At 44.3% G+C, this 26,571-nt stretch overlaps 1 protein-coding gene across 4 annotated transcripts; it reads left to right on the top strand.

Moving 5' to 3' along the window:
• The first annotated feature begins 745 nt into the window (after nt 1–745).
• Nucleotides 746–26,571, top strand: phf21ab (PHD finger protein 21Ab). Of its 4 annotated transcripts, none has more exons than XM_076990960.1 (18): nt 746–1,003; nt 5,282–5,322; nt 5,891–5,989; nt 7,222–7,254; nt 8,403–8,468; nt 13,583–13,735; nt 14,398–14,652; nt 15,083–15,175; nt 17,586–17,870; nt 18,084–18,188; nt 18,411–18,462; nt 18,548–18,627; nt 21,354–21,414; nt 22,339–22,361; nt 23,288–23,443; nt 23,874–23,949; nt 24,657–24,760; nt 25,027–26,571. In XM_076990960.1, the coding sequence occupies exons 3-18, from the start codon at nt 5,933–5,935 to the stop codon at nt 25,642–25,644; spliced, it is 2,217 nt and encodes a 738-aa protein (XP_076847075.1). In that variant the 5' UTR covers nt 746–1,003; nt 5,282–5,322; nt 5,891–5,932; the 3' UTR covers nt 25,645–26,571. The 4 variants fall into 4 exon arrangements, with proteins under 4 accessions (XP_076847075.1, XP_076847076.1, XP_076847073.1 ...); XM_076990958.1 differs by lacking the exon at nt 22,339–22,361 and adding an exon at nt 22,537–22,712 and having other exon boundaries at nt 747–1,003; XM_076990961.1 differs by lacking the exon at nt 23,288–23,443.

Here is a 26,571-nt window from a genome sequence, read left to right as displayed (position 1 = left end):
GTTTACAAATACGAATTTAACGCTTTGCCGTGTTTTAATTTCATTGATGTACATTTCATTATTAAAATGCTTGTAGCATTCGGTATAAGTTAAAACGTGAACAAAATCCACTATTTCGGTCAGTTTCAAATATGTCATGGCGGCCCAGCAGAAACTGTTGGCTTGAGACATTTCCATTGGTTAACGGAGCAGCCTCCTCTTTCATAACATGGTCGCGTTCGCCTGCCCAGAGACTCTGCAATCCAGCCTGTGTTTGATTTGATGAACAAGAACCGTCACAAAATGTGATATATTACAGTAAAGCAAAGGGATTCCTGTTCATGCGAAATGGAAAATGCGAATACGAGAGGCTGGCGTTAGGTAAAAAATGGTTGTCTGGAATAATGAGACGCCTCTCTCGCCTACTTCTCCGCTCAGTGTGAGTTGAACTGAGTTAGACTGCCACTTCTCTCCAGATGAGTTTCGCCGAGTTTACATCCGGGTTTTTCCCTAGGCAATGGAAGTCGTACTACCACTGTTCCCTAGGCAAAGTGAAATAAATTCGCCGCACCGTCACAAAAAGTAGTTCTGTTTTAAAACCCGTTTCGTTTTCACTTTATGAGAAGGATAAGAGTAACCGTGCCCACTTTTACGTCGCACCGTTGTTCCAGGACCGGTCTTATGCACGAGTAAGCAAAATTGTGCTTTTCACATCAGAGTTTTCATACCCCCTTCGTCTCCCTCTTCCTGCGCGCATTGATCGTTTTTGTGCTGAGGCTGTGGTGAATGAGATTGAAGAAGAGTTCTTGTTTTGTATCTCAGTTTCTCTCTTTTTTACACACAAATTAAATTTAAACAAACAAAAAATAAGACTGGATAATCTGACTAAATTCAACCTAGTGTATTATTACAGTTATGTAAGGCATTGTATCGGGGATTCTTTGCCGAGATATTGGGGTGTTTGTAAATATTTATTTAAATAATTTGTGGAGAGAAGGACTACTGCTCAAGTGAGTAGTGCAGGGTAAGTGCACCTTGGGATCTTTTTTATTATTAGAACTTTTATTCTCGTCGTTTTTGGACTTTGATCGTTCATTGACCCGCTTTTTGCTTTCATGCACTCAAGACCTCGTTGTGTTGTGGTGGCTGAGGAGGTCCGGGTGTGTGCATTTGCGTTCATTTCTCCTTATTCTAGGAGTTCAGTGGTATTCCTAAGTGCAGCGCGTACTGGAGCACAGGGGCCGAGCGTTTAACTTACAGCCACCACACTCGTTTGCAACACAGCAAAGCAACATGGGCCAAGAAAAAAAGAAATAAATAAATGTTGTTTATGCAAGCAAAAAAAATTTTTTGTTGTTGTTGCGGCGTTTGTAAACGGCCACCCGGCTCGAGACGTGCCCGTCGCAGGTCGCGTGCGGTAACAGTTATTTGTCGTTGGGCTCGCCGCTAGCCTGTTAGCCGCGTTAGCTTCTCATCTGGAAGACGTTAGTTAGCCCGCTGCCTCATTCAAGTTATTTCTCAAGCTCGCTTGAGTTATTTCTCAAACTCACCGCGGATTGTTCGGTCGACAACCGCTCTTTAATAAAGAAACCCCCCCAAAAAACAGTTTTAATGTGTGTTAGAAATGCTTTTGTTGGTCGCCCCGCTAAGTTGTCGGGCTTTTGCTAGCGTACCCAGCTAGCTTGCACCAAGTCCACAAGCGGATTCTTGTGGAGAGACAGTTAGCCGCTCAGCTACACCAGCACAGGTGGACGTGTGGGACCGACACAAGGGCAAATATTTCCTTAAACAACTTTGTAAAAATACGAATTAGTTTGTTTTTATTCTCTCCCCCCCCCTCTCTCACTCGTAGTCGTGAAAGAGTTTGGCCATGTGAACATCTGAATCTGAACGTAGGCCCATCTTAGAATAAACGGCACTTCCCCCCCCCCCCCTTCTTCGGCGCTGGGGTGTTTTATAGTAGGCCGAATCAAGAGAAACGACTTTTTTTTGTTGTTGTTGTTTGTTTGCACCTTGCAGGCCAGGCACGGTGAGACTAAACTGCGAAGTTTTTGGTCCACGGAACAAGTCGTTTACCTATTATAAACGTGGGGCGGAAGACGTGTGTGTTGTTTTGTGTGCACCACGGCTTCACACGTCCGTCCCTCTCCGAGAGTTTCAGACTATCTGCTAGTTTGCAGGTGTTCATCACGCAGTCACCATTCACAGCCAAACGGCGCCAGGTGGGCACATGTGGGCAGTCTGCCCGTGTCTGGGGCCAGGCTGGGACTGTCACAAAATCAGCTACTTATGTTCAACAATATAGTTGACCACAACATTAAAGTGTGGTCGGTCGTGTTTAGAGGTCGTTTCTTACCTTTCAGTTATTTACGACAATCAGGTTAAAAAAACCTACATTGGCATGGTTGTATTTAACCCACTTTTTAAACTTGCCTCTGTCTTTATCGCAAATATTCGTGAAAATACAGTGTTTATAGCTCATTGTTATGTCTTTTTTAGACTAATGTTTTTAAAGATGATTTCATTAGTTGTGTTGTACACCAGTGTACATGTACTGAAAGCCCTTTTTTGTTTTTTTTTTGTTTTTTTACTGCTTTAATCAAGAATCTTCAGGGAACCTAGCTACAGTATGCTCTATTTTAATGAAGCGGTCTGAAGGTGAAGATTAGTACATTAATACACCATGTTTCCAATACCAGCTGTGGAATTAATATATGTTATGTTTGTATGCTTTGATTCAGCTTTTTGCATTGAGTATGCCAGTGTGTGTCAGTACTTTCCAAATTCACACAGACTCTGTGTATATAGGCTGTTCACCCATATAATTCTTGGCTTAAGGTACTTGACTTAATGTTGTGCTATGCTGATCAGGATGTACACATACACATTGTGAATACATCACAATAAAAGTAGACAATAACTAATTTGTTTAAATATTCCTTTGGATCAGGACTGCATTGAAAGATGAAGGTTAGCACTTGACAGGTGGATGAATCTAGCAACACCTGCCATCACAGAAAACAACGTAAATAATAGAAAATTGGTTATACATGCTGAAATCACACATAAATACATACATCAATCAATACATAAAAGTGCATATATATAGTCCACACACTTTACCCTTTACTGTAGTCTATAAATGGAATACAGTTAATGTGAAAACAGTTGTTAGAAGTAATCAGAGCATGTTATTAAACTCTGTGTTGTTGAAATAGAGTATGATACTAACTTGAGTTTTATTGTTCATTAATCAGAGAATTATTGTTAGAGATTTTGCAGATCTTCAGGTTACTCATTCATCACTTTGCAAAAAGTTAATATGGATAAATGTATGAAACAGCTTTCATACATTATCATATCATTTGCAAATCATTGTTGGAGCTTTGTTGATGTGTGGTATCCCATGTAGTTCTGTGCAAATTAAAGTAAAATAGTTTAGAGAGGAAAATACATCTTGGCCTATATTTTGAGAAAAATATATTTTAGTCATGTTAACATTTTATACTTGTGTTATTGCCAAGATGTTCTGCGTTATTGTATAAAAGTCACTCTAATGTCATATTGCACATCATAAGGTTGAAATATAAAATGGGCCTGTTTGAGAAGGCTAATGTACATTTCATGTCTATACAGATTTTCACAAATTGAGTCACAAATATCAATGTACCTATGTAAATCCATCATTTTATTAACCCATCATAAAAATAAGTCAGAAATAGTTGAATCTAAAAAACAAAAAGCCAAACTTTTATTCAAGTCCAGTAGTTCTAGGTTATAAGGTTAAAGATCAGTAGATCGTTGTATAACTGCATGAAAAAGCTTTTAATGCTAGCTAGTTTCCTGGTGTGTATGTCTGCACATCTGTGGTCATAGTAATGGCTGCAGCATGCATCAGAACCAGCTCATACTTTGACTGGACTGCTAGACTTGCGGCCTGCGCTATGACCACCCCCTCCCGCCCATGATACAGGCCCAGGTGAGGAGCTGCTGTGTCGGGGGAGGGGCTACTCCAGGGTAAGCTGGGGTTTAATCAAACAGAGGTGGGCGGAGGTGTAACCGTTTTATTTTTTGTTTGTCCCCCCCCCCCCCCCCCCCCCCCCCAAGTTTGTTTATATGATTTGGCATTAAGTGGACTGATGTAGAACAAGGCATGGTCATTTGCAAATTGGCCTTGGAGATTGCTTCTAAATCTAGAAGCACCTTTCAACACCTCGAGCAGAACCCTGAGCACATGCCTCAACCTCTGCTGGGCCTAACCGCGGTCTCCCTGCTGTGAATGCTGCCCCGTCTTCGTGCTGCAGAAACCACATGTTCTTTCTCCTGAGCAGTGCAGTGTAGTAAAACAGTGGAAAGAAATAGCCACTGAGCCAAAGATATGGTTCTTGTCAATACTACAGTGGAAACGCTTCAAACGGCTGCTCAAGACTGTTGAGCTTATTGTACGTTGTACCCCAAAGCACTGAATTCGTGGTGGAGGAAGCTCTCTCCCCTAGCTGTGTGTTCTGCTTCAACACCAACTTTGTGAGAGAGTCTCCGACGTGACTCATTTTACAGCTGGTTGAGCAGAATCCGTGAGCCTTACCTCAGCATAACTATACATTTCATAGAGGACTATGTGCTGAAGTCAGCTTGTCTTCAAACAAACTCCTTTCCCAACAATCACACAGGTAAATTAATAGCTGGGGGATTACTTGAAGGACTTTGAGAGAAGAGCAGTCCTACCAGCAACAGCACTTCTAATGAGTACTTAGTGTCATCATTTAAATATTCGCATTGTTTAGTGGAAAAACAAAGCAAAGTTATTGCGTCATATGGGTATCATTAAATAAACTCTTTAAAGCTATTTCCAAGAAAATGCATAGCCTACATGGTGAAATGTATATTTTTTTTATTGACAAAGGTTTAAAAATATTTATATGCATGTTTTCATGTAGCCTTTTCTGGTTTCCCTTAAAAAAACGACAACAACAAAAACAACAGAAGGCAAGCTTGTTTTGTTGCAATATCAATAACTGGGGTTGGCAGTTGCAGCAATAGCTGATGGAGCCTTTAGTACTCAGTACTGTAGTACTCAGGACTACAGCGGCGAGGCACAGTAATATATTCTGTCTCCTTATTCTGTAGTAAAACTTCGAGCTCACAGGTGGGAGCAGTAATGAGCTGCCAGTCGAATGGCGCACCGTCCTGCAGGCTGTGAGAGCATCTCTTCCTCAACCTAATAAGCTGGGTGTGTTTGTGTGTGTGTGTGTGTGTGTGTGTTTGTGTGTGTGTGTGTTTGCGTGTGTTTCCTCTTGTGCAGGGAGTTGGAGAGCGAGTGGACACCAGTCTCATTGCCAGCTGGTGAGTCCTGTAATAGCTTCAGTTATAATTGTTCTCCTGGCCCAGTGCCTCACACACCAAAATCAATGGGACCGAATGTCTGTAAGGCTGCCTCCGACTCACTTTCACAGAAGTCATTGCTGTGGAGTAATTGTGATGCTCTGTGCAGAGCCAAATGGATATTGCTGTTAAAAGTCTATCTATATCCAACCACTCTTAGCCCCCCCAGGTTTTCTCCTACTCCTCCCTTCCATCTCTTGCCCAGTTTTACATTATTTTTATTTCAGCTAAAGATGAGGATGTGTGTCATACTTGTGTCTTTAGAATACTTCAGAAACTAGAGTAAGGCACCCACTGAAGCTCATGGAATAAATGGTTGTTACAGATTTCTGAACAAAGTGCATTATGGGCTGGTTGAGATTTTTAAAAATCTCCTAATCTAGGGTTCATCACAGCACAGCACAAATAGGAATCCATAGTTTTATTTTAGTTACTGGGAGGCCTATGTGATTAAATAGACCCTGATGAATTGTTGAAAATAGCCATTTCAGAGGAACTGTTAAAAACATTCTTTTCCCTTTTTGAATAGGCTGTAAGATTTCTGGGACTGACTTGCTGGCGAACTGGATTAATGATGGAATTACAAAAATTACAGGAGGCCCTGAAAGTGGAAATACAAGTCCATCAGGTTGGAGACTTCTGGCACTGCTCACCAATGCTTTTAATCCATTTCATTTTGATGTAAAGCTTTAAATGTATTAGATGTGTGTTCATGGGGTTTGAGATTAACTGGGGTAGAGGGAGCATCTTTGCAGATGACTGTGTTGTTGAATCAAAGTCAGCGAACTCTGTTTCTCTTGAGTTCTGACTACTTCAGCAGGCCATTGTGTATTTTTCTGTTTGCGTCCAAGGCGTCCAGTTCCATACTCACGTTCCCCATGTTGTCTTGTTTTGAAAGTGCACTAGTGAACTGCAAAGAGGAAAACACTTTCTGCCTGTTTTTGTAGTGGAGCTGGGAGCTGCGTGTCCCAGCAGGTAGGGAATGAGTGGAGATGCCTCTGTGTGTGTGTGTGTGTGTGTGTGTGTGTGTGTGTGTGTGTGTGTGTGTGTGTGTGTGTGTGTGTGTGTGTGTGTGTGTGTGTGGGGTTCCAGGCAGGATGACAGCAGCACTGTGTGAGTTTTAGACACGTTACAGCCTCTGCGCTTATATGCGGGAGAATACCAGCTAGCAGAGGCACATGGTGAAAAGCAGCTGATCTTTTGCACGGGAGTCAACAGGTGTTTCGTACTAATGCGATGCTGCTGGTCCTTACACAGGTGTGCGTGTGCAGAGCCTCAGTGATGTTTAAGGGAGAACAGGGTTCCCCCTCTCATACCCCAACATCCCCATCTTGCCCAATTCCGTTTCTTGTGGCTTGCTAGTGATTTCCAAGAATTGACTCGGTGCTGCCATCTGGTGGGGAAAATATTTAAAAATCACATTAGACCTAAAGGGTTCGCGAACAAGGGTTGAACATGCATCCCGTCAGTTAAATGACATTATTTGTGGCGGCCAAAGTCGGTGTAAATTTTTTATGTAAGCTTTCAGGGTCGGAGCACATCCCAAGAATTTTTGTACAAGACACGAGTCATGCTGTTAACAAATATGCATCCATTGATCCCCACGTAATAATGTAGAGAGGGAGTGAGACTGGATCACACCCACAAGGTCGTGGAATGCTGTTGCTTGGCTGCGCAGTACTGGTGTAGATCGTGAACAAGAGCCGGGCAGGTGGTTCATGCTGCAGTTCAAAGTTTGGCCTCTAAGTGTCACTGATACTCCGTTGACTATTACATTGCACCAATAATGAAATTCTGCATTTCTGTGTTTTGTTAATCTGTGTTCTGTTTTTTTTTTTGTTTTTTCTCCCCCTCACACAGAAACTGGTTGCGCAAATGAAGCAGGACCCACAGGTAAACAAAGTTCATTGTTCCATATGAGATCTGCTACATAAGAACCTACTAACTCCACACTTATTCATTTAAACTTTAAACGAATGACGAGTCCTCTGAAAGTAGGTCACTTCCACCTAAGAACGATTTCGCTGATATTAAACTTGGAAGTTCAGTGCCCTTGTGACAAGGACAACGCATTAGTGGCTAAGCAGCAGATACAAGCGTATCTGCGTATCCACTTTCTCAGCTGGGCTTCCTCTCACCGCTCGGCTCCCGGTGTTGTCATATTGAGACGACAAGAGAAAAACTCCGAGCCGTAGCGTCCCGGTTTGCCAGTGCTCAGAGACACGGAGGATGCTGCTGTCTTTTGTACATCCTGCAGGAGCACATTGTGCAGTGCTGCCCCTGTGTGGGGCAGAGAGCCGAGTGGGAGTCTTCAGGGAGCTGATTATAGTGAAGCATAATAGTATGTGGATTCTTTCATGATCTCTGGGATTGAAAAGCGCTGTCTGATAGACCCATTTAAGCTGTTCTTCTATCATTTACAGAAAGTACATCGGATTAAAAAAAATAAGAATAGCGATGAGGTCCTTTATTGGAGTGCTGGAGCCTGGTGTGCTTCAAAAGTAGCCAATGACAGATTGCCGTGTGTGCTCTGAGGCTTAAGGTTCTTGTGTTGTTACCCACAATGCCCCGCTCTCCCCTGCTCTTCTCTCCGTGAATCATACAAGTGCTGTGCCCCGGCTGCTAATAGACATCTACAAACAGCAGCAGAATGAAAGGTGCAGTTGGGTCCTTGAGATTCATCACCGCCATCACCCATGAACCACTCATCTGCAACAGAACCAGCATCTCTGCAAAAGAAAAGTGTAGCAGGAGTCACAGTGCCTGAGAGCTCCATCACGACTCTGTGTCTGTTGTGGCGTATTTAGCACAAACGACTCTACCTTGTGATTGCATAGCCTTGGTCTAGTTTAGCTTCTGTAAGTGAATCTGCGCTGATGTGTTTTGGTGGCCTCCACTAGACTGCACGTGAAGGACAAGTACTTGTGAACAAAAGTGATTTGTGTTCTGTTCACGTCTGTTTTTCAGAGTTAAGGGACCTGTGCGCACTGCTTGTGTTTAACATAATGAGCAAGAACTTTGCTGCTTCTCTCTTCCTCCAGAATGCAGATCTGAAGAAACAGCTTCATGAACTTCAGGCCAAGATCACGGCTCTGAGTGAGAAACAGGTACAGCGCTGTGTGTTTGTGTTGACACTTCACTACCGCGGCAACCTTGTGTGCAGGAATATCTCCTATAGGTCAACTTTTATATACTATGAATTATTGAGGAGTAAAAATGTCGAGACTTGAATGCATCACTTGGGTAGCACTGGGAGTTTGACTAGAATCCAGCAGTTCTAAAGTTTTGTACAGCTCTTTAGTAGACTAGACATTCTTACTGTTCTAGGCTAGACCTTCTTACTGTCCTAGACTAGACCTTCTTACTGTTGTGCCGTAGATTCACCACATTTGAATAGATCATTTTTCTGGAAATAAATGCGCTGCAGTCCAGTTGAAAACGTTCTTTTTAGATTTTTTAATTTTTTGTTATAGCTTGGGGATAAAAATCTGATGAAACAAACATTAGCACTACTTGTATATAGTAAAGTATATAGTATAGTCAGTGTTGTATAAAGTATTAGAGACCCATACTTGAGTAAAAGTACAAGTACTCTATAAAAAAATTTACTTGAGTAGAAGTTGAAGTGTTCTCTAAAAACTTTACTTAAGTGGAAGTACAGAAGTATTCAGCATTTTTTGTACTTAAGTATTGCAAGTAGTTTATTCTAAAACTTATTACTCAAGTATTGAAAGTAAAAAGTACAAGTACTATGTTTATAATTAATTAAAGAAAGCCGTCAAAGTTTGATTATCAATTATTTTTCTATATCACTTACAAATCAAAGATGTCAAAGACAAATACAAGTGGTCTGTATGTATAAACAAGTAGCAACTTAAAAAACTGGGGTTAACACTTCGTACACAAAAAACAGATAACCCATGTCCCTCTACCTCGTAGGTTTGACGCAGAAGTACAAGTTCAACTTAATTTAGCTGAGAAAACGAGGTGTATTTTGGACGTAAAATCCATCCGTCGGATTTTAAGGGTGAGCCTATTGCCCTGCGTTTACCCTCAATAAATGCTCTTACCCTATAAAAACACTACACTACAAAAATGGGCACATGATTAATCAGCATGAAAAGAGACACGGCTTACTGTTGCTAAAAACACAACTCGGCATGACATCGCCTTTATGATTGCCAGCTAATGTTAATACTGCAGCAGTCATGAACATAATTAGGTTAGTTAGCTAAGATATCAAACCTAACTGTGTCTTCTGTGCGTTATATTTATAACTTACATTGATGTGGGGTGGTCTCCTTCCTCAAACACTGTCTCTAGGTAGGGCCAGGGTGGTCTCCATCCTCACCCTCACCGCCACGATCACTCCATGTTAAAGGTGTGGAAGGTGCCAATATATGTACATTAAAACGCCAACAAGCTTGTTATGCAGCACTTATGCTGCTCTTCTGCTGTTACCAAACACGGTACCATCTCTTTTAATGAGATAAGTGAATTATTTGGAATAATTTAGAGTATATGTGTATTTGTATAAATATGTAAATTAAACTGAAGGTGCTGGAAAATACTGAAAATGGACCTTCAAAGTGCCGTAGGAGTGCGTGAATTCCACCTTGTAACTTCGCACGCACAAAAATCGAGAGGTGCACGACCTCGCGACGCAACTGCGCACGTGGCCAATGCGCATGGGTGGAGCCACCGCGATTGCGTCATTTTTGCCGCGCGGACCCTTGCGGCAGTCACGACGTGTCAAGTGAACTTAGATTACGAAGATCAAGTGTTGAGTGAAGGCAGCAGCAGAGTAAACGAGACGCGACCGGAGCATGCGCAGTTTTCTCACAAGACAGCCTGATCGCTTAACCCGGTGACAGCGCCAGCTAGTTTATAATTGTAACGAGTAACTATACAGCACGTAAAAAATGTATCGGAGTAAAAGTATTAAACTAATGGAAAATATGTAGTGAAGTAAAAGTGGAAGTAGGAGAAAAAAATAATACTCCAGTAAAGTACAGATACAGCATTTTAGTACTTAAGTACAGTAGTGAAGTAGTTCTACTTCGTTACTATACAACTCTGAGTATAGTATAGTATATAGTATTGTATATAGTAAATGGACTTTGCTATAGACCAATGCATCTATTACCAAAATTGATACGGAAATAATTTGTTTGTGTTATCCATATTTATGGTTTTTCCATATTAGACTTGTGTAGTGATGCCGTTTCATTCTGTGTGTGTGGGTGACAGACACCTCCAGGCAACCCTGCTTGCGTGAGGGTTTCACCCAACGTGACGTTCAGTGGCGTAGGAAGTTGTTGAATCCTCATCTGATCTGTGGCCCTGGGAGAGTCATGCCAGGTGGCTGGTGACTCTCGAGGTGGCCGTCCATGTCGGACGCACGTCTCCACTGTCCCAGAGTTCCATGTTGCTTGGTGCCAAGAGCAAAGTTTCACGAGCTTTGGGTTGTGTGGCAACCGCATGGCTTCTTTATATGGATCGCATCATTCTGTCCCATGCAAGGTCAATCGCAGAAATGCGTTCCAGTTTTTGTCCAGACAGTATTTTTTAATGAGCTTGTTGATGTCAAGTAGTCCTGGCATTTGTCTTACCCCATGTGTCCTCATTCGTATGCATGTGAACATCAACTTTCTGGCTTAGCGCAGCTTTCACAGTTCTCAGTCCTAGTTGGGACGGATTACTCTTAAAATTAAGAAAATTGCCAAGAACAACCAAATATATGCCCTTTTTCATTCTGGGCCAGTTGCACCTGATTTCTTTCACTGAAACACTTTTTCTTTATGTAGCATTGTCAGTTGTTCAACTGAACTTGGAGTTAATGAGGATATAATACATTCTATTCTTACACCATGTGAAAGTGTAAAGGAGATAAATTTTTTTTGGGCTGTCTCATTTCCAAAATCAAAAAACTCTGAATGGCAAATGCCTACTCAGTAATGGATAAGTATGTATATATATCACATACACACAAAAGCGTAAGTACACTACATCAAACCTTCAACATTGTGGTTATGATTATTAATAATATAATATATATTTGATTATGCATGCTTTCTTAAGTCTTACTTCCTGCATCCGTGTGTGTGTGTGTGTGTGCCGCCCCCCCCCCCCCCCCCCCCCCAGCTGTACACGCTTCCAACATCCGTGTCTTGCATGTTTCACCCACTCCACACGCCTTCATTCATTTGCGTTAAGGCTTTGGTGGCAGACTAAAAGCACTTTTTGTGCATTCTGATCTATGGGCGGCACAAAGCCAGGGCACCGTGGACTGCAGGCGTGGCAGTAACCCAGCAGCTAACGGCGCTACTTTGAGAATGTATCTTAAGGCCAAGCCGCACTGCCAGGATGTGAAGGCAGGCGGCCTCGTGGCTCTCGCCTGTGGTGGTGGTTAGTTTAGTAAAGGATTGCAGTTCTTTTTGTTTATTCCTGTTTGTTTACGACCCTGTTTGTTTTACGACCGCCCCCTGTTCCTCACTGTAGCGCTTGTTTACCTGATTGCAAAGTTGCAGCTGGCCCGTGGCGACCAGGTCTCACCTCTCCCTCCTCCTTTGAGCGGTGGGGGGGGGGCAGCTGGGAAGCAGGCGCGCTGCCCGCTCGGGCCAGCTGGTGGCGAGCTGACTCAGCTGGACTCGGCCCCCACAGTGCAGAGTGCCCCCCGCTCCACCCCCCATGTGTGTAGAGAGACACACCCCCCTTCTTGCCTCTCAGCCTCCTTCTGCATCCTCTCCCATTCTCCATCGCCTCCTCACTCTTGGACAGACGACTTTTGTGGGCGTTCTCATTAGGTTTGCTAACCTGGTTACATAAAGATAAAGAATGAATTACTTGTTAAATATGTGTATGTATATTAAAGGAGCTGCTTTTGTTTGCAGGGAGCTCCTAGTTCTGTGTGATTTCTTAATTGAGAGTAGAGGCCATTTCTGCTGTAAAACATAATTGCTGTGTGGCTGGACGGGCGTGTGGCTGGACGGGCGTGTGGCTGGGCGTGGGTGTGGCAGGCCGTCTGGGCGTGGGTGTGGCTGGACGGGAGTGTGGCTGGACGTGCGTGTGGGAGGCAGAGATGTGGGGTCTGTGAGAGAGATTGAGAATATGCAACTTCAGTCATGGCAGGTGGGGTTTAGTTCAAGTGCTGGGTTTGCTTATTCTGGCCTGTCTGCTCATGTTAATAAAGAGGTGCTGGATGAAAGTGCGTTTGTCTGTGTCCCCATGAGATTCTCCTGCATCCAGCAAGCTGTGAGTTCAAAATGAAAGAATGCTATCAGCCCTTTTTCCTGTTTGTTTGTGTAAAACGTGGTTTTTCAATTCCCAGTGCTAGGTGACATAAACATGAACATTTCACTGTAGTATATATATATTTTTTAATATTAAGCGGCCCATTCCATCCTTTGTACAATCTGTGTATTATGATTTTTCATAACGGTGTCGATGCTACAGCATGCAATAGCAAAATATTGTCTGCTTATTTGAAAGGCATTTACAGTGTTTTTATATGCATAGTCAGAACATGTAATTGTCTAAAATAAAAAAAAAAATCTAAATCATTTCAAATTTGTCAAAAATGAATGATGAAATGAATGATGATTAATGAATGATGAAAGCCTGGTGGTTATACTGTGGCCCACATGGCTTCAAGGTCACTGTATGCCCTTGGCATGTGTCTCATTCCCACCCTCTGAAGACTCTTCATTTTGAAGCTCTGTGCTTTCAAGGAGTTTGTATGCAAAACTAGATTATTAATCTTGATAAAGTGGAATTGGTTACCCCTTCCTACACTTAATTTTAACTGTGAAAGGAATCTGGACTGAGGGCATTAGTGTGTTTGGTGTGTGTGTGTGAGTGCGTGCGTGCGCGTGTGTGTGTGTGTGTGTGTGTTCTAGAGGGATGCTTTGCTTCAGCAGACTTGGAGGCAATGAAATGTGTGAGATGAATTTCAATGTGTGTGTGTGTGTGTGTGTGTGTGTGTGTGTGTGTGTGTGTGTGTGTGTGTGTGTGTGTGTGTGTGTGTGTGTGTGAGAGAGAGAATCTACTTGGGCAAATTACACGTTTGGAAAACAGTAATGGAGTGGTGGCGTGTAACAGGAAATTCTATTAAGCTTTCTCAACATCTGACTATACATTCTAATGCAAAACCTTTTGAGGGGTTTACACACCCCACCATCTTTTGAGTTTAAACGCCTCTCTCTGCTCCCCTGTGTCTCAGAAAAAGGTGGTGGAGCAGCTGAGGAAGGAGCTGTTGGTGAAGCAGGAGCCAGAGGTGAAGGTGAAGGGAGGGGCGGAGGGCAAAGCCGTGCTGCTCACGCCCCCCTGCCAGCTGCAGACGGCAGGGCCTCCTCACCACCAGCCGTCTCCACAGGTAAAGCTGGGGTCAACCAGGGGTCACCCTCACTCTCATAGCCCCTAGGGGCCACCACACCCCCACCCCTCAGAGACCTCAGGGGTCTCCCCAGTGGCGCATCCCTGTTTTTGTGTAGTATCCCAAAAGAATGTGACTGGGGATGAGCTTCCTCCCTGTCTGACCGTAGAGCATTTACATTCACATTTACGGCATTTGGCAGACGCCCTTATCCAGAGCGACTTACATTTTTATCTCATTTTTTGTACAAGTGAGCAGTTGAGGGTTAAGGGCCTTGCTCAGGGGCACCTCAGTCATGGCCTCAGGTCTGGGAATCGAACCCACGACCCTCCGGTCACAAGACCAGTTCCCTAACCACCAGGCCATGACTGCAGTTGTAAGAAGGTTGAAAGGTGAACAGAGCAAGGCATGGCCACTCCGCCCAGTTTAGCATTATCCCACAGAAGTGCTACTATACAATGAGGATGGTGGCTTTTCATCTGTTGGTGAGCCCCATTTTGTTTTAACGACTGTACCGTTAGGCTGTGGCATTATTTGACGTGCTCTTGTGTAAGGAGAAATACTTTATAATCTGCTAACTAATAGTTCTACTGTGTTGATGCTACTTATCTCTTCGTCTCACTCACTGTGCTGTTCCTTCCGTGTCTTCCTTCATTCAACAGAAGACTCTGCCCGTCACACCGCTCCCCCACACGAAGACTCTACCTCTAGTGCTGAAGGCTGCCACCACCCCCTTGCCGGCTTCCATGGCTACGTCACGCCCCACCGTCGCCATGGTTACTGCCATCAGCAGTCCCTCCCGGCCCACCGCGAACCCCGACTCCCACAGTGCACCGGTCAACCTTCAGGTGGCCAACAAATTAACCAATCGGGACTCGGAGACGGCGGCACGGGTCACGTCTAAGAACGTCATCGTAGTGAGTGGAATCTGCCGTCTCTGCTAACCTGCCTCGTTCTCCTTGTGCAAGCTGCTGACAGGACCTGGCACACGTGCATCCCAAATCAAATGAAATTCAGTTTAATTTCAAGGATTTAAAAAATTGTCGTAGCCTGCAGAAAGGGTCAGTGTTCAATTCTGAAGTGCTTTGATATTTTGTGGATGGAAAATGATCTGTATGTGTGAATGAAGATTCCTCTGTGATGATGCGCCAGGCTGTGTTGGGTGTTGGCCTTCACCTGTGATTTAAAACCAAGAGGCCAGAGAGGATGTTCTGGTATTAGAAAGGCCCACCATGTAGTAACGTTATTTACGACTGAGAACTGACCTTTATAATCTTTCCAAAAGATTATAATCAATTCTCCAAACAGTGCTGCTTGATTGCCAATAAAGCACTGGTTTTGTCACAGGTGCAGGCCAGCACCACCTCGGCTCAGCCTATCAAAGTTCCCCAGTTTGTCCCTCCTCCTAGACTGACGCCTCGACCCACCTTTCTGCCACAGGTGCGTCTCTGTAAGACCCGCCCACTCCCTTCCCTCTCCCAGTGTGTGCAGTTCAACACAAATGCCACTAGAGGGACTCTAATAGCCAAATGAGTTCAGACTTGGACTGAGTGCGTAGTTGCCAACATGTACATATGGAATTCATTGTTTCATGACAAACAAATCAGAATGGCATCATGTAGGTGCAGGGCTGTATACATAAGCACAGCTGCTGATTTAAAACCTGTAGGTTTCATAGGGAGCTTGCACTCGCCCACGTAGACCACGTAGTGCACTCGCCCACGTAGTGCACTCGCCCACGTAGATCACGTAGTGCACTCGCCCACGTAGTGCACTCGCCCACATAGTGCACACGCCCATGTAGAGCACACAGTGCACTCACCCATGTAGACCATGTAGTGCACTCGCCCACGTAGCCCACGTAGTGCACTCGCCCACGTAGTGCACACGCCCATGTAGACCATGTAGTGCACTCGCCCAAATACTGCAGGATCCCATTATCCGTACTCCTCCTCGTTCTGCTGTTCCTGTTGTTGGTTTCTGGCCTGGCACTGGCTGTGGTTTTGTTGTTGTTTATAATTTGCTGTGTCCATTTGTCTTATTTTCTGTGAATAGCGAGTGTCTCGAGTATCACGTTGTGTACAGGCTGGAGTTTCCAGTGCTTTACTTACATGTCTGTGCTGTTGTCATGTTCTTTTGCTCTTTAGGCTGGTTTGACCATTTTTATTCTTTTCATTTTGTGCTTTGGCTGACCCTTTCATTGACCTTCAGTGTTTATATATATATATATATATATAACACACTCACACAAAAAAAAAACCTTTAACCAAAGCTATATAATGCTACTGAGAGCTCTGTAGTCCAACCATTTAACCTTAGGGAATAGATGGAGAGTTTGTTTTCCTTACTGTAATGTAAAGACTAGCTTATGGATTTGCCCTGGTTAAAAGGATCGATGTCCTATTTTTAAGTAACAGTCCTGTGATGCCACATTTGCCTTGAGTGAAGTAACTGTCGGCCTCTGTCTTGTTCAGCCCAGTGTTTTTCTCCTGAAGGATGCGTTTAAAATACACTATATTGCCAAAAGTATTCGCTCACCTTCCTTGACTCACATATGAGCTTAAGTGACATCCCATTCCTAATACATAGGGTTCAGTATGACATTGGACCCTTTGCAGCTAGAACAGCTTCAACTCTACTGGGAAGGCTGTCCATAAGGTTTAGGAGTTTATGGGAATTTTTAACCATTCTTCTAGAAGCGCATTTGTGAGGTCACGTACTGATGTTGGACGAGAAGGCCTGGCTCTCAGTCTCCGTTCTAATTCATCCCAAAGGTGTTCTATCGGGTTGAAGTCAGGCCAGTCAAGTGAATCCAGAACTCTACTATTTATGTCTTTATGGACCTTGCTTTGTGCACTGGTGCACAGTCATGTTGGAAGAGGAAGGGGCCAGCTCCAAAACCTCCATCAACCTTTACACTTGGTGCAATGCAGTCAGACAAGTACCGTTCTCCTGGCAACAGCCAAACCCAGACTCGTCCATCAGATAGCCAAATGGAGAAGTGCAATTCGTCACTCCAAAGAACATACCTCCACTGCTCTAGGGTCCAGTGGCAGCGTGCTTTACACCACTTCTTCTGACACTTTGCATTGCACTTGGTGATGTATGGCTTGGATGCAGCTGCTCGACCATGGAAACCCATTCCATGAAGCTCTCTGTGCAATGTCCTTGAGATAATCTGAAGGCCACATGAAGTTTGGATGTCTGTATTGACTCCGCAGAAAGTTGGCGACATCTTCAGCATCCTTCGACCCCGCTCAGTCAGTTTATGTGGCCTACTACTTCGTAGCTGAGATGCTGTCATTCCCAACCACTTCCATTTCTCATAATACAGCTGACAGTTGACTGTGAAAAATTTAGGAGTGGGGAAATTTCACGACTGGATTTGTTGCACAGGTGGCATCCTATCACAGTTCCACGTTGGAACTCACTAAGTGCCTGAGAGCAACCCATTCTTTTACTAATGTTTGTAAAAACAGTCTGAATGCCTAGGTGCTTAAATTTATACACCTGTAGCCATGGAAGTGATTGGAACACCTGATTCCGATAATTTGGGTGAGTGAATACTTTTCCCAGTTAAGTGTAACTCTGGGGCATGCACCCTCATTAGGACTTTAGGGCTTTCCCACCACGCCAGCAGCAGAGAAGGAGAATATGGGAGCATCTCACTGGCAATAAAGAGTTAACCAGAGCTCCTCATTAGCATTACCCAAGGCCTCATCATGCCAGCATGATGCTTGATAAAGGGCATGGACTCCTCCCTAACCCAATTGCTGGCCGTGGGGGGGGTGGTTGTGCTTTTCGATGTACCACGCTTGGCACTCCAACTTCACTCCTCTGTGCCCTTCAGGTGCGTCCCAAACCCACCGCCCCCAACAACGTGCCTATCGCGCCGGCCCCGCCCCCGCCCATGATGGCGGCCCCGCAGCTTCTCCAGCGGCCCGTCATGCTCACCACCAAGTTGACGCCACCCTCGGCCGGGCCCATCCACCAAGTGCGCATTGTCAACGGGCAGTCGTGCAAGGCCGTGCCCAAAACGGGCCCGGCGGGAGGCGTGACGGCCCAGGTGACGGGCATCGTGATCGGCAGCCCTGTGCAGACACTGCAGATCAGCAGCCTAAATACAGACACCAAGGTGAGTTTTATTGTAGCTCGTGGGATCTTGAGGGACGGGAAGGTTTTCATTTGATCTTGAATTCTTTTAAACAATCGGGCTTAATAAAAATACAGTCCTCTCGTTATTGTTTTAATAGACTTTTTAAAGTGCTCAGGTATAGCATTGTGGGGCAATAAGTCTTGTTATCTGAATAAATGCATTGAACATCCTTTCTTTTTGTTGAACTGACAGACTGTGAAATCTCAGGGGGGTTCAGAGAAGGTGCCTACAAGCACTCCTTCATCACCTCCTCCTCTTCCTCCTGTTCCTAAGATTAAACGAGAGGAGAACCCACAGGTATAACAGTACTGTACTAGATTGAGCAAATCTGACTTTAAACATGTCTATGTTGACCTTATAAGAACACTCTTTTACTTTTTTGCAAATCTCAGCAATGTCAGTATCATGCTTACCTCAGGAGTCATTAAAACACTGTTTGCTTTAATAATTGTGACTACGCGAGCATACACACACATTTAAACTCTGCATGAAGTGAAATATTTTTATTTTCTTTGGTAGAAACTTGCCTTCATGGTGTCTCTAGGGTTGGTCACACATGACCATCTTGAAGGTAAGTGCTACTAGCCTTAGACATGTCAAGTTAACCAGTAGCAAGTTAAACACCAAGCTTCATGTCTTCTGCGGTCATGTTTCAGAGATTCAGAGCAGAAGGCAGGAACGCAAAAGAAGAACAACGGCCAACCCTGTGTACAGTGGAGCAGTGTTTGAGCCAGAGGTAGAACTCCTTTTCCTTCATTTTCCCTCTACATAATATCCACAGGTGTGCATATGAGGTCTGAAGATGGCAGAGGTTTATTGGTTTAACAGCCTTCATGGGTTTACCCATGTAGTCCCAACCAAAACGGTACATGGATTCCTGCCCAAATGCAATACGAGCTAATCAAAGCAGACCTGGTTCAGAGGTTCAAGGTAACTCTGACCCATTCAAAAAGCACCTAGTATCAACAAAGAAGTTTGTGCAGAACAAATGGAACAGATTGTGATTTCGGGAGGAGTGAACTTTTCATGTTGCATTTCTCCTCAATGTGTGCTCTAATCTAAGTCTGAACACCCATTTTAGATTGTTTACATGTGTTCTTATGCAAAACAGTCCTTCCTACTTTGATATGCAAGTGAAGCATTTTTTAAGGTAAATCATAATATTCTTGTTGGTCTTTATGGAACTTTCTTAAAGTGGTTACTAGAAACATCTTAAAGGTATAAAGCACTTTGTTGGTCTAGCTGAGCATCGCTCCTATGAACCCGATGTACTTTATGGTGTTCCGCAGGGTTCTGTGTTAGGCCTGCTTTTATTTTCTTTGTACATGCTTTCAGTAGATCACATTATAAAAAAAACATGGAGTCATATCACTGCTATTTCTGTAGAGCTATATGAACTAACAGACTGTCTGTTTAGCATTATTAATTTGATCAATGTTTTTATATTGGATGAAGGAAAAACAAAATTTTCATGATTGGTTATGCAACAAAAATTGAAAAAAGGTTTGGAATACTGGCTTCACAACCCAAAGAAAATAATTTAAGATTCAACTTTACATTTAAAATCACATTTTATTTCTCATGATGAGTTATAGTGATGGGATTTTCGGCTCTATTTTGAGATGCGGCTCTAATGGCTCTTCTTACAGTGGAGAGCCGGCTCTTTTCGGCTCCCAAACGGCTCCCCATATATATTTTTTACATTATTAATTAATTAATAGCTTAAACCTAATTTTATAAAATTTTGTTTCATTATTGACATTGTTAAGCACTTGTGATGAGTAAAAATGCTGCATAACAATGCTTTATAAATAAAACTTTTATTATAACCAATTATTAAATTATCACAAAATAGAACCCAATACAGCTTGGCCAATTGCCTGCCGTTTCCACAAAAAAAGTGGAGACTTTGTTTTTCAGTGTTTTCCCACCACATTATTAACTGAAAGCTGCGTGTGATTGGTCAGATGTGTGGAGCACACACTTGACATGCGGGCAGTGGAGACATTCTTTGCAGTGTTGTCCGAAACGATATGTGTGGTAGTATAAAGAAACACCCCTCAAAAACAGGGGAAGGAACATTTACCTGACGAAAATTAATGTTGCATTGTGTTCCAGGTTTGAAAAGTGCTAAAGTAGTACTTGAAAATGTAACTGTATTTTGTTTCACAACAAATAGATGTCTGACTGAATCGATGTGATAAAAAAGCGAATTATTTCAAATAATTTCGAGTATATGTATAAATATTTAAGTTTAAGGTGCTGGGAAATATTGAAAATGGCCTTTTTCAATATTGAAAAGTGACGTACAAGTGCTTGAATTCCACCTTGTAAAGGTGTATGAACCCGGCATACATAACTTTGTTCATTGCGCTGAAGAGGTACACGACCTCGCTTCGCACGGGGGTCCTCACGCAGGGGCGGAGCCACCGCGATTGCATCATTTTCAGCGCACGGACCCTCGCGCTGGTCGCGACGCGCCAAGTATGCTCTACCACTGGCAGAAGCAGTGCAATACGCGCAAGGAGAGGGAAAGACAGCGAGGCACCGAAGGACAAAAAAAAAAAACCGATGTTGGAAAAAAACTGTGGCACTTGCAGAGCACAACCGCAATATTGAAGGAAAAAGCGGCTCCCAAATAGGATCCTAAAACGGCTCCCATTGTGGAGCCGGTTCCAATCGTTCACTTCAAAGAGCCGGCTCTTAGAGCCAGATCGTTCGCGAACGACTAGTTCGAATCAATGGTTCGACTAGTTCGATCCAAACTAGTGGAATCAATGCCATGTTGAGTCGCCGCACTGTATCGGGCTAGAGGGTGTCCTATACAATACTAGTTCCTGTCCCAAGACTTTTGTCACATTAGTGTGTGTCTCAGTTTAAAATTATTTTGCTGAGCTTTAATTAGCACCTAAATACATTTTGGAATGCCAGTTTGATGCACAGAAAATTGGGTGAAACAACTTTGTTTTTATGTTCATAAAATTTGGGATTCATTTATCAAATGCCTAGTTTCTAGAAGAAAATAATTGTTAATTATTCATAAGTTCACATTTATTTAATATTTATGTATTAATTTGTCATTTGTATTCTATTTACATTTTTATTTCATATTTTATTTATTTTAATGTAATGTTATAATATTACTTATTGTACATACATGGGTTTAACTACGAAGCACATTGAGCTTCATCTTTATGTATGAAAGATCGATTGGTGGTGTTTCTGGAGCATTAGAAGAAAAACGCCCACCTTCATACAGATCACCATCAGTTGTTAGTTGGGTTTTTTATTAAAGGAATGTTCTGGTGTGCAAACACCCACACTGCAAACAACCCAGACTATGACATTCATTTCAGTTCTAAGGTGATTAAGGCTACGTTACGTTTTTTCTCCTACTTCTAAGTAGCCCTATGCAGACAGCTTTGGCTTCCTGAATGCAGACCTTCTCTTACCTCCCCACAGAGAAAGAAGAGTGCGGTCACCTATCTGAACACTCCCCTCCATCAAGGAACGAGAAAGAGAGGTCTGTATCTGCACACTGCCCTCGCCTCATGTTTAACACCGATTAACTCGGTGGGCACAGCTGTGTGGTTGTTCTGGACAAGCTTACATTGTGTTTGTCTTACTGCCTGCCTTCACACGCACTAGCCTGGCAGAGTTTTTTAAACTCACAGCAGTAACTCTACTAACCACTATGACTTTTCCCACTGCTCTCCCCCCCTCGTAAAGCCCCGTCTGCTGCAGTGTGCTGTGTATCCCCCCCCCCACACCTGACCAAGGCACATCATGTGTCTATTACACATCTTAATCCTAAACAAAAGAAGCAGCATTCTGTTCCCTTGTTCCTTGAATATGAACCCCTTACATAATTGCAGCATGTTGATAGCAGTGTAGGTTTGTAATTTGTTGTCCTTTATAATGGTGTATTCACGAGTTCAGGTGGGAAGAGAGGCAGGCATAAATTCCACTGCACCTCACCATACAAGCGGACAATACACTCCATTGATTGGATAAAACTGCATGATTTGATTCTTATCGAGCCTTTTTGACATGCTTCTTACAGTTAGACTGGAGATCTGTTGTTCTCTGTAATTCACAATGTTGTGATGCAGTCTGCTTGGAGAACTTGCAGGAAGGCGGGAAAATGTCTTCTGAGGATTACATCTATCTCGCTTTAGTGTCTTGTCTCTCCCCCTGTCTCCCTTTGTCTCTGTCTCTGTGTGCATGTGTGTCTGTCTCTCTCTCTCTCTCTCTCTCTCTCTCTCTCTCTCTCTCTCTCTCTCTCTCTCTCTCTCTCTCTATCCCTCTCTCTATCCCCCTCAATCTATTTCTGCTCTAACTCCCTGCTTGCAGTCATCATTTGGTGCATTAATTGCTTTCTGTCCCCTCCTCCTCTTCCTCCTCTCTTCATCCTCTGCTGTCCATCATCCCTTCATTTTCATGCTAGCCAATGAGGACCCCCTTTCAAAGGTATGTTGCGACCAATATATGCCATCTGTGTTTTATTTCACCTTTTTGTGTTTTTTTTTGTTTTGTTTTTGTTTTGTTTTCCTTTTCTCCCCTTCCATCTTTTTTCTGTTCTGTTCTTTTTTGTTTCCCTTTTCTTTTTTTCCCCCCTTTTTCTCGTCTGTCTCATTTCACCCAGGTCGCCCTCCCAAATACAGCAGCAGTGCGGCGGGGCCGGAGCTAGGCTGCCACCCACTGCTCTCCCCGTCCTGCAGTCACCCTGCCTCCCCAGCCGCCGAGCGGCCCGAGACGGGGGGCTTCCCCCTCCCTGTCCACCCCCACACTCTCCCCCAGCCCAGCCCCAGCTCCGGGGATGTAAGTAGCCGGAGAGGTTACCCCACTTTTGACTCTAGAGTGCTATGCTGTACGCCACGGCGTGCCCCTGCCCCCCTCTATTGCACATACCCTGTTCCGAACGCTCCCCCCACGGACAGAAGTAGATTGACCTTCATGCACACCATCATCCATGTCTTTTTGTTATGTCATCAAATGGAGCCAGCAGCCTTACAAAGTAAACAGTCTTCGCAGTCTTGTTTCCCCCCACTGATGAAAATGTCATGATCTTCGAAGGTGATTTTAAAGGTTCTTTTCTCCAGCACCTTTTCCTGCCCCTTTTGATTATTGGCCTTTTAAGGCAACCATTGCATTAACTGGATAAACAAGAAACTGATTTTATAGCAATAAAGTAGGTCCATGTAGGTATTGCACACAGCATAAGCGTTCATCTACCCTGATGACTTTTTAGAGGTCAATAACAGGCCGTCAAGAAGTTCTAGCCCAATCAGCTGGTCAGTAACAAGCTCCTCCCTACCCGGCCCCGCCCCCTTCCTCGTCTTATTGGTTCGGCACAGAGGGGCGGTGGAACTGACCCGTGCCGTTCTTCCTGACAGGGAGACATCCATGAGGACTTCTGCACTGTGTGCAGACGCAGTGGCCAGTTGCTCATGTGTGACACGTGCTCGCGCGTCTACCACCTCGACTGCCTGGACCCGCCCCTCAAAAACATTCCCAAAGGCATGTGGATCTGTCCCAAATGTCAAGACCAGGTAAACCACTTCACTCCGCCACAAAGAGCCCCGACCCCCTGATGCAGCCCGCAGAGACTCCCAACTAACCTAACTTCAGGTTCCCAGGCTTCGCACATTGGTACACTACTGTATTAGATCTGTTGACCTCTGCCTGATCAGCAACCATACACCCCCCCCCCCCCCCCCCCCCCGCCAGATTTATAACTGAAATAAGACTGTTTCCTCCTTTGTAAGCTTCCATATGGTCCGATATTGACTGTCCTTTTATTTCACTCATCATGTAAATGGAAGATGGCATCCGACACTCCCATTGAACTCCTTTTCTTTGTTCATCACTACGCCATTAGTGGTTGATCACCTGGTTGGGAAGGGGGCTGTGTTCCTCTGGTCCAGACCTCCATCTCCAACTGATGCAGCTGCACTAAAAACGCCGCGTGTTCTTTTTCAGATACTGAAGAAAGAAGAGGCGATTCCATGGCCAGGAACTCTGGCAATCGTGCATTCCTACATTGCATATAAGGAAGGTAAAGGGTGGTTTTTGTCGTTGCTCTGTGGTCCTTCTCGGGTCAGGGTGTGGATGTGGTATGAATGAAGTTATATGGCACCTTTCAAGGAACCCAAGGTTGCTTTACAGTTAACACAGAGACCACTTTACAGTGGCAAAAGTCTTGACACTGTGAAACTCGTCTCTCCAAAGAGTCCAAACAAGACCCAGAGAAAAACTGTGTCAGTCTGTCTGTGAATGTGCTGAAATGTTTTGACTGCATGAATTCTGCATGTGTGTCTGTACTTCTATACCAGTGATGGACTTATAACACTGATTATGCAACTACTCAAGAATACAAAATTAACTGATACTAATTTATACACGCACAAAGCACCACATTTTTTAAACAGCTCATTCATAATGATGCTGGAAACACAATTGTTATGAGCAGTTATGTTATTCCAACTCCACCAACTATTTTGCTGCAAGCAACAGTAAAAAGTTCATTTATTACTGTTGCCCCTCAATGTCACAGCTTGTTTGATTTATGGACATTAAGCGTATTGGGTTACAGCGTTTTATTTTATATCCTCCCCAAACCAGGGTGTATATCATCCCGCACACTTAGTATCAGGTCGATATGATGTCCTCAGTCTTCGAGCCTGACTCTTCACAGCCCAGTTGTCTTAGAACTTTGCTTGAAGTCGTTTCTGTGAAACCCTCACGTTTAACTTTGTTCTACAGCGAAAGAGGAGGAGAAGCAGAAGCTGGTGAAGTGGAGTGGGGAACTCAAACTGGAGCGAGAACAGCTAGAACAGCGAGTCAAGCAGCTCAGCAACTCCATCACGGTAAATATGGCCTGGAGCTCACGGACCATAATCATCAGGAACCCTGCGTCCAAGGATTAGATGACTGTCTATGTTTTACTGTGCATCGTTTTGTTATAAAGTTATAAAGCTCATCAGAGATACAATAGGAAGACCATATGTCAAATAATATTTACTATTTATTTGAACGTTTATAGACACATTATAGACTCATTATGGAAGTTGAAAGTGTGGGTTTTCTGGTGCAAGATACGTAACCAGTCATTTGGTTTCCTTCCCCGTCAAAGAAATGCATGGAGACCAAAAACAGCATCCTAGCTCGGCAGAAGGATATGCAGGCCTCACTGGACAAAGTCAAGCACCTGGTGCGCCTCATACACAGCTTTAATCTGTCTCAGCCTATGGAGGTGGAGGCAGCCCAGGACAATGGCTCCGAGGACAAGAGTGAGGACACGCAGGAGCCCGTCCACACGCACGCCGAGCCCTTGGAGCGCAAGCAGAGTCCCCCCCAGCCTGGTGCAGGTGGGACGCGGGAGGCGCGGGCCCAGCCGGTGATGCCGGGGGTGGCCACGCCTGCCTCCGCCGACGGTCCGGAGTCTGAGCCGGTGGACACACAATCCACGGACCCCCTGCAGGCAGCAGACAGTAGTGAAACAGCGGGGACAGAGACGGAGGCGACGGAGGTCAAAGCAAACGGCAGCACGGATCCTCAGAGCCCCAGCCTGAGCCAGGAAGAGGGGCAGAGTACCGCTGAGGCTGAAAACCCGACTCCCAACACTAGCGCGAGCAGCACCGAAGAGGCGGCCGAGACGGAGGTCGGGCAGCCAGAGGACACGGACCATGGCAACAGCAAAACCTCAGAACCCTCCCAGCAGCTTCTCAATGACGTGGACGTCTCCAAATAACACCCAGCCTTGTCACATCAAGTACACCTCTCCTGCTCGCAAACATTTCACATTTTATTGCATCCAGCACTGGTGTGCCAAGTTGCCAATTTATATATATATATATATACATACATATATATACAAACACACACACACACACACACAAAATACATATACACATGCAAATTTTTTTTTTTTGTTTTGGACTTTATTTGTGTGTAAGGTCAGACTGTGTCAACAGCTTCTTCATTCAAAGTGAACTAGTCATGGTTCTTGTCAACCAGTATGCCCAAAGGAGTGCGTGTAGTCAGAGGGTAATAGTTTTATGCCAATTAGTTTAGGGGTGGGGATTGATAACAAATAAAAATAACAAAGAATTAAGTGGATAAGGAAGAGGCTCCTTAAAATATCACATCACACCAGTGTGTGCCTGCAACAGTTACACTTGAGACATAGGGTTTGTTTCTTAGGTTGTCTTAGTTTTCTCCCTCTGGGACGGGTCTTGCATCCAAAGATGGCGAGCCGTGTCCGTCCTCTGAGACTCAATATCCAGGACTGGAAAGACACGTCGGAAACCAGAAGTCTCTTCCTCTTAGCAGGACAGTATTGGCCAGTAGTGGGCTGCATCTAGGCTTCTGAAGTCATTCGTCAGACTCAGTCAGGACTGTAACAACCCTTCCATCCATCCACCTTCATCCCGCCCGGGTTCCATTCAGTAGTGAGCCGTAGGATGGGCCGTGAGCTGTAGGATGGACCGTGAGCCGTAGTGAGCCGTAGGATGGGCCGTGAGCCGTAGGATGGGCCGTGAGCGTTCCACGGACGCTCAGTGTCGATTCCACCACAGGCCGAACACCAGGAGAGAGAGAGATGCAGGTTTCTTCTGCCGCTCCACTCAGACAGACAGACGGCTGGCTGAGGCAAAGCACTCTATAGAGGACAGATGGG

Source organism: Brachyhypopomus gauderio, unplaced genomic scaffold (assembly GCF_052324685.1).
Source record: "Brachyhypopomus gauderio isolate BG-103 unplaced genomic scaffold, BGAUD_0.2 sc79, whole genome shotgun sequence".
In the NCBI taxonomy this organism is placed as follows: Eukaryota; Metazoa; Chordata; class Actinopteri; order Gymnotiformes; family Hypopomidae; genus Brachyhypopomus; species Brachyhypopomus gauderio.
Note: the sequence above shows the minus strand (reverse complement) of the source record. Positions and strands in the feature narration are given on the sequence as shown.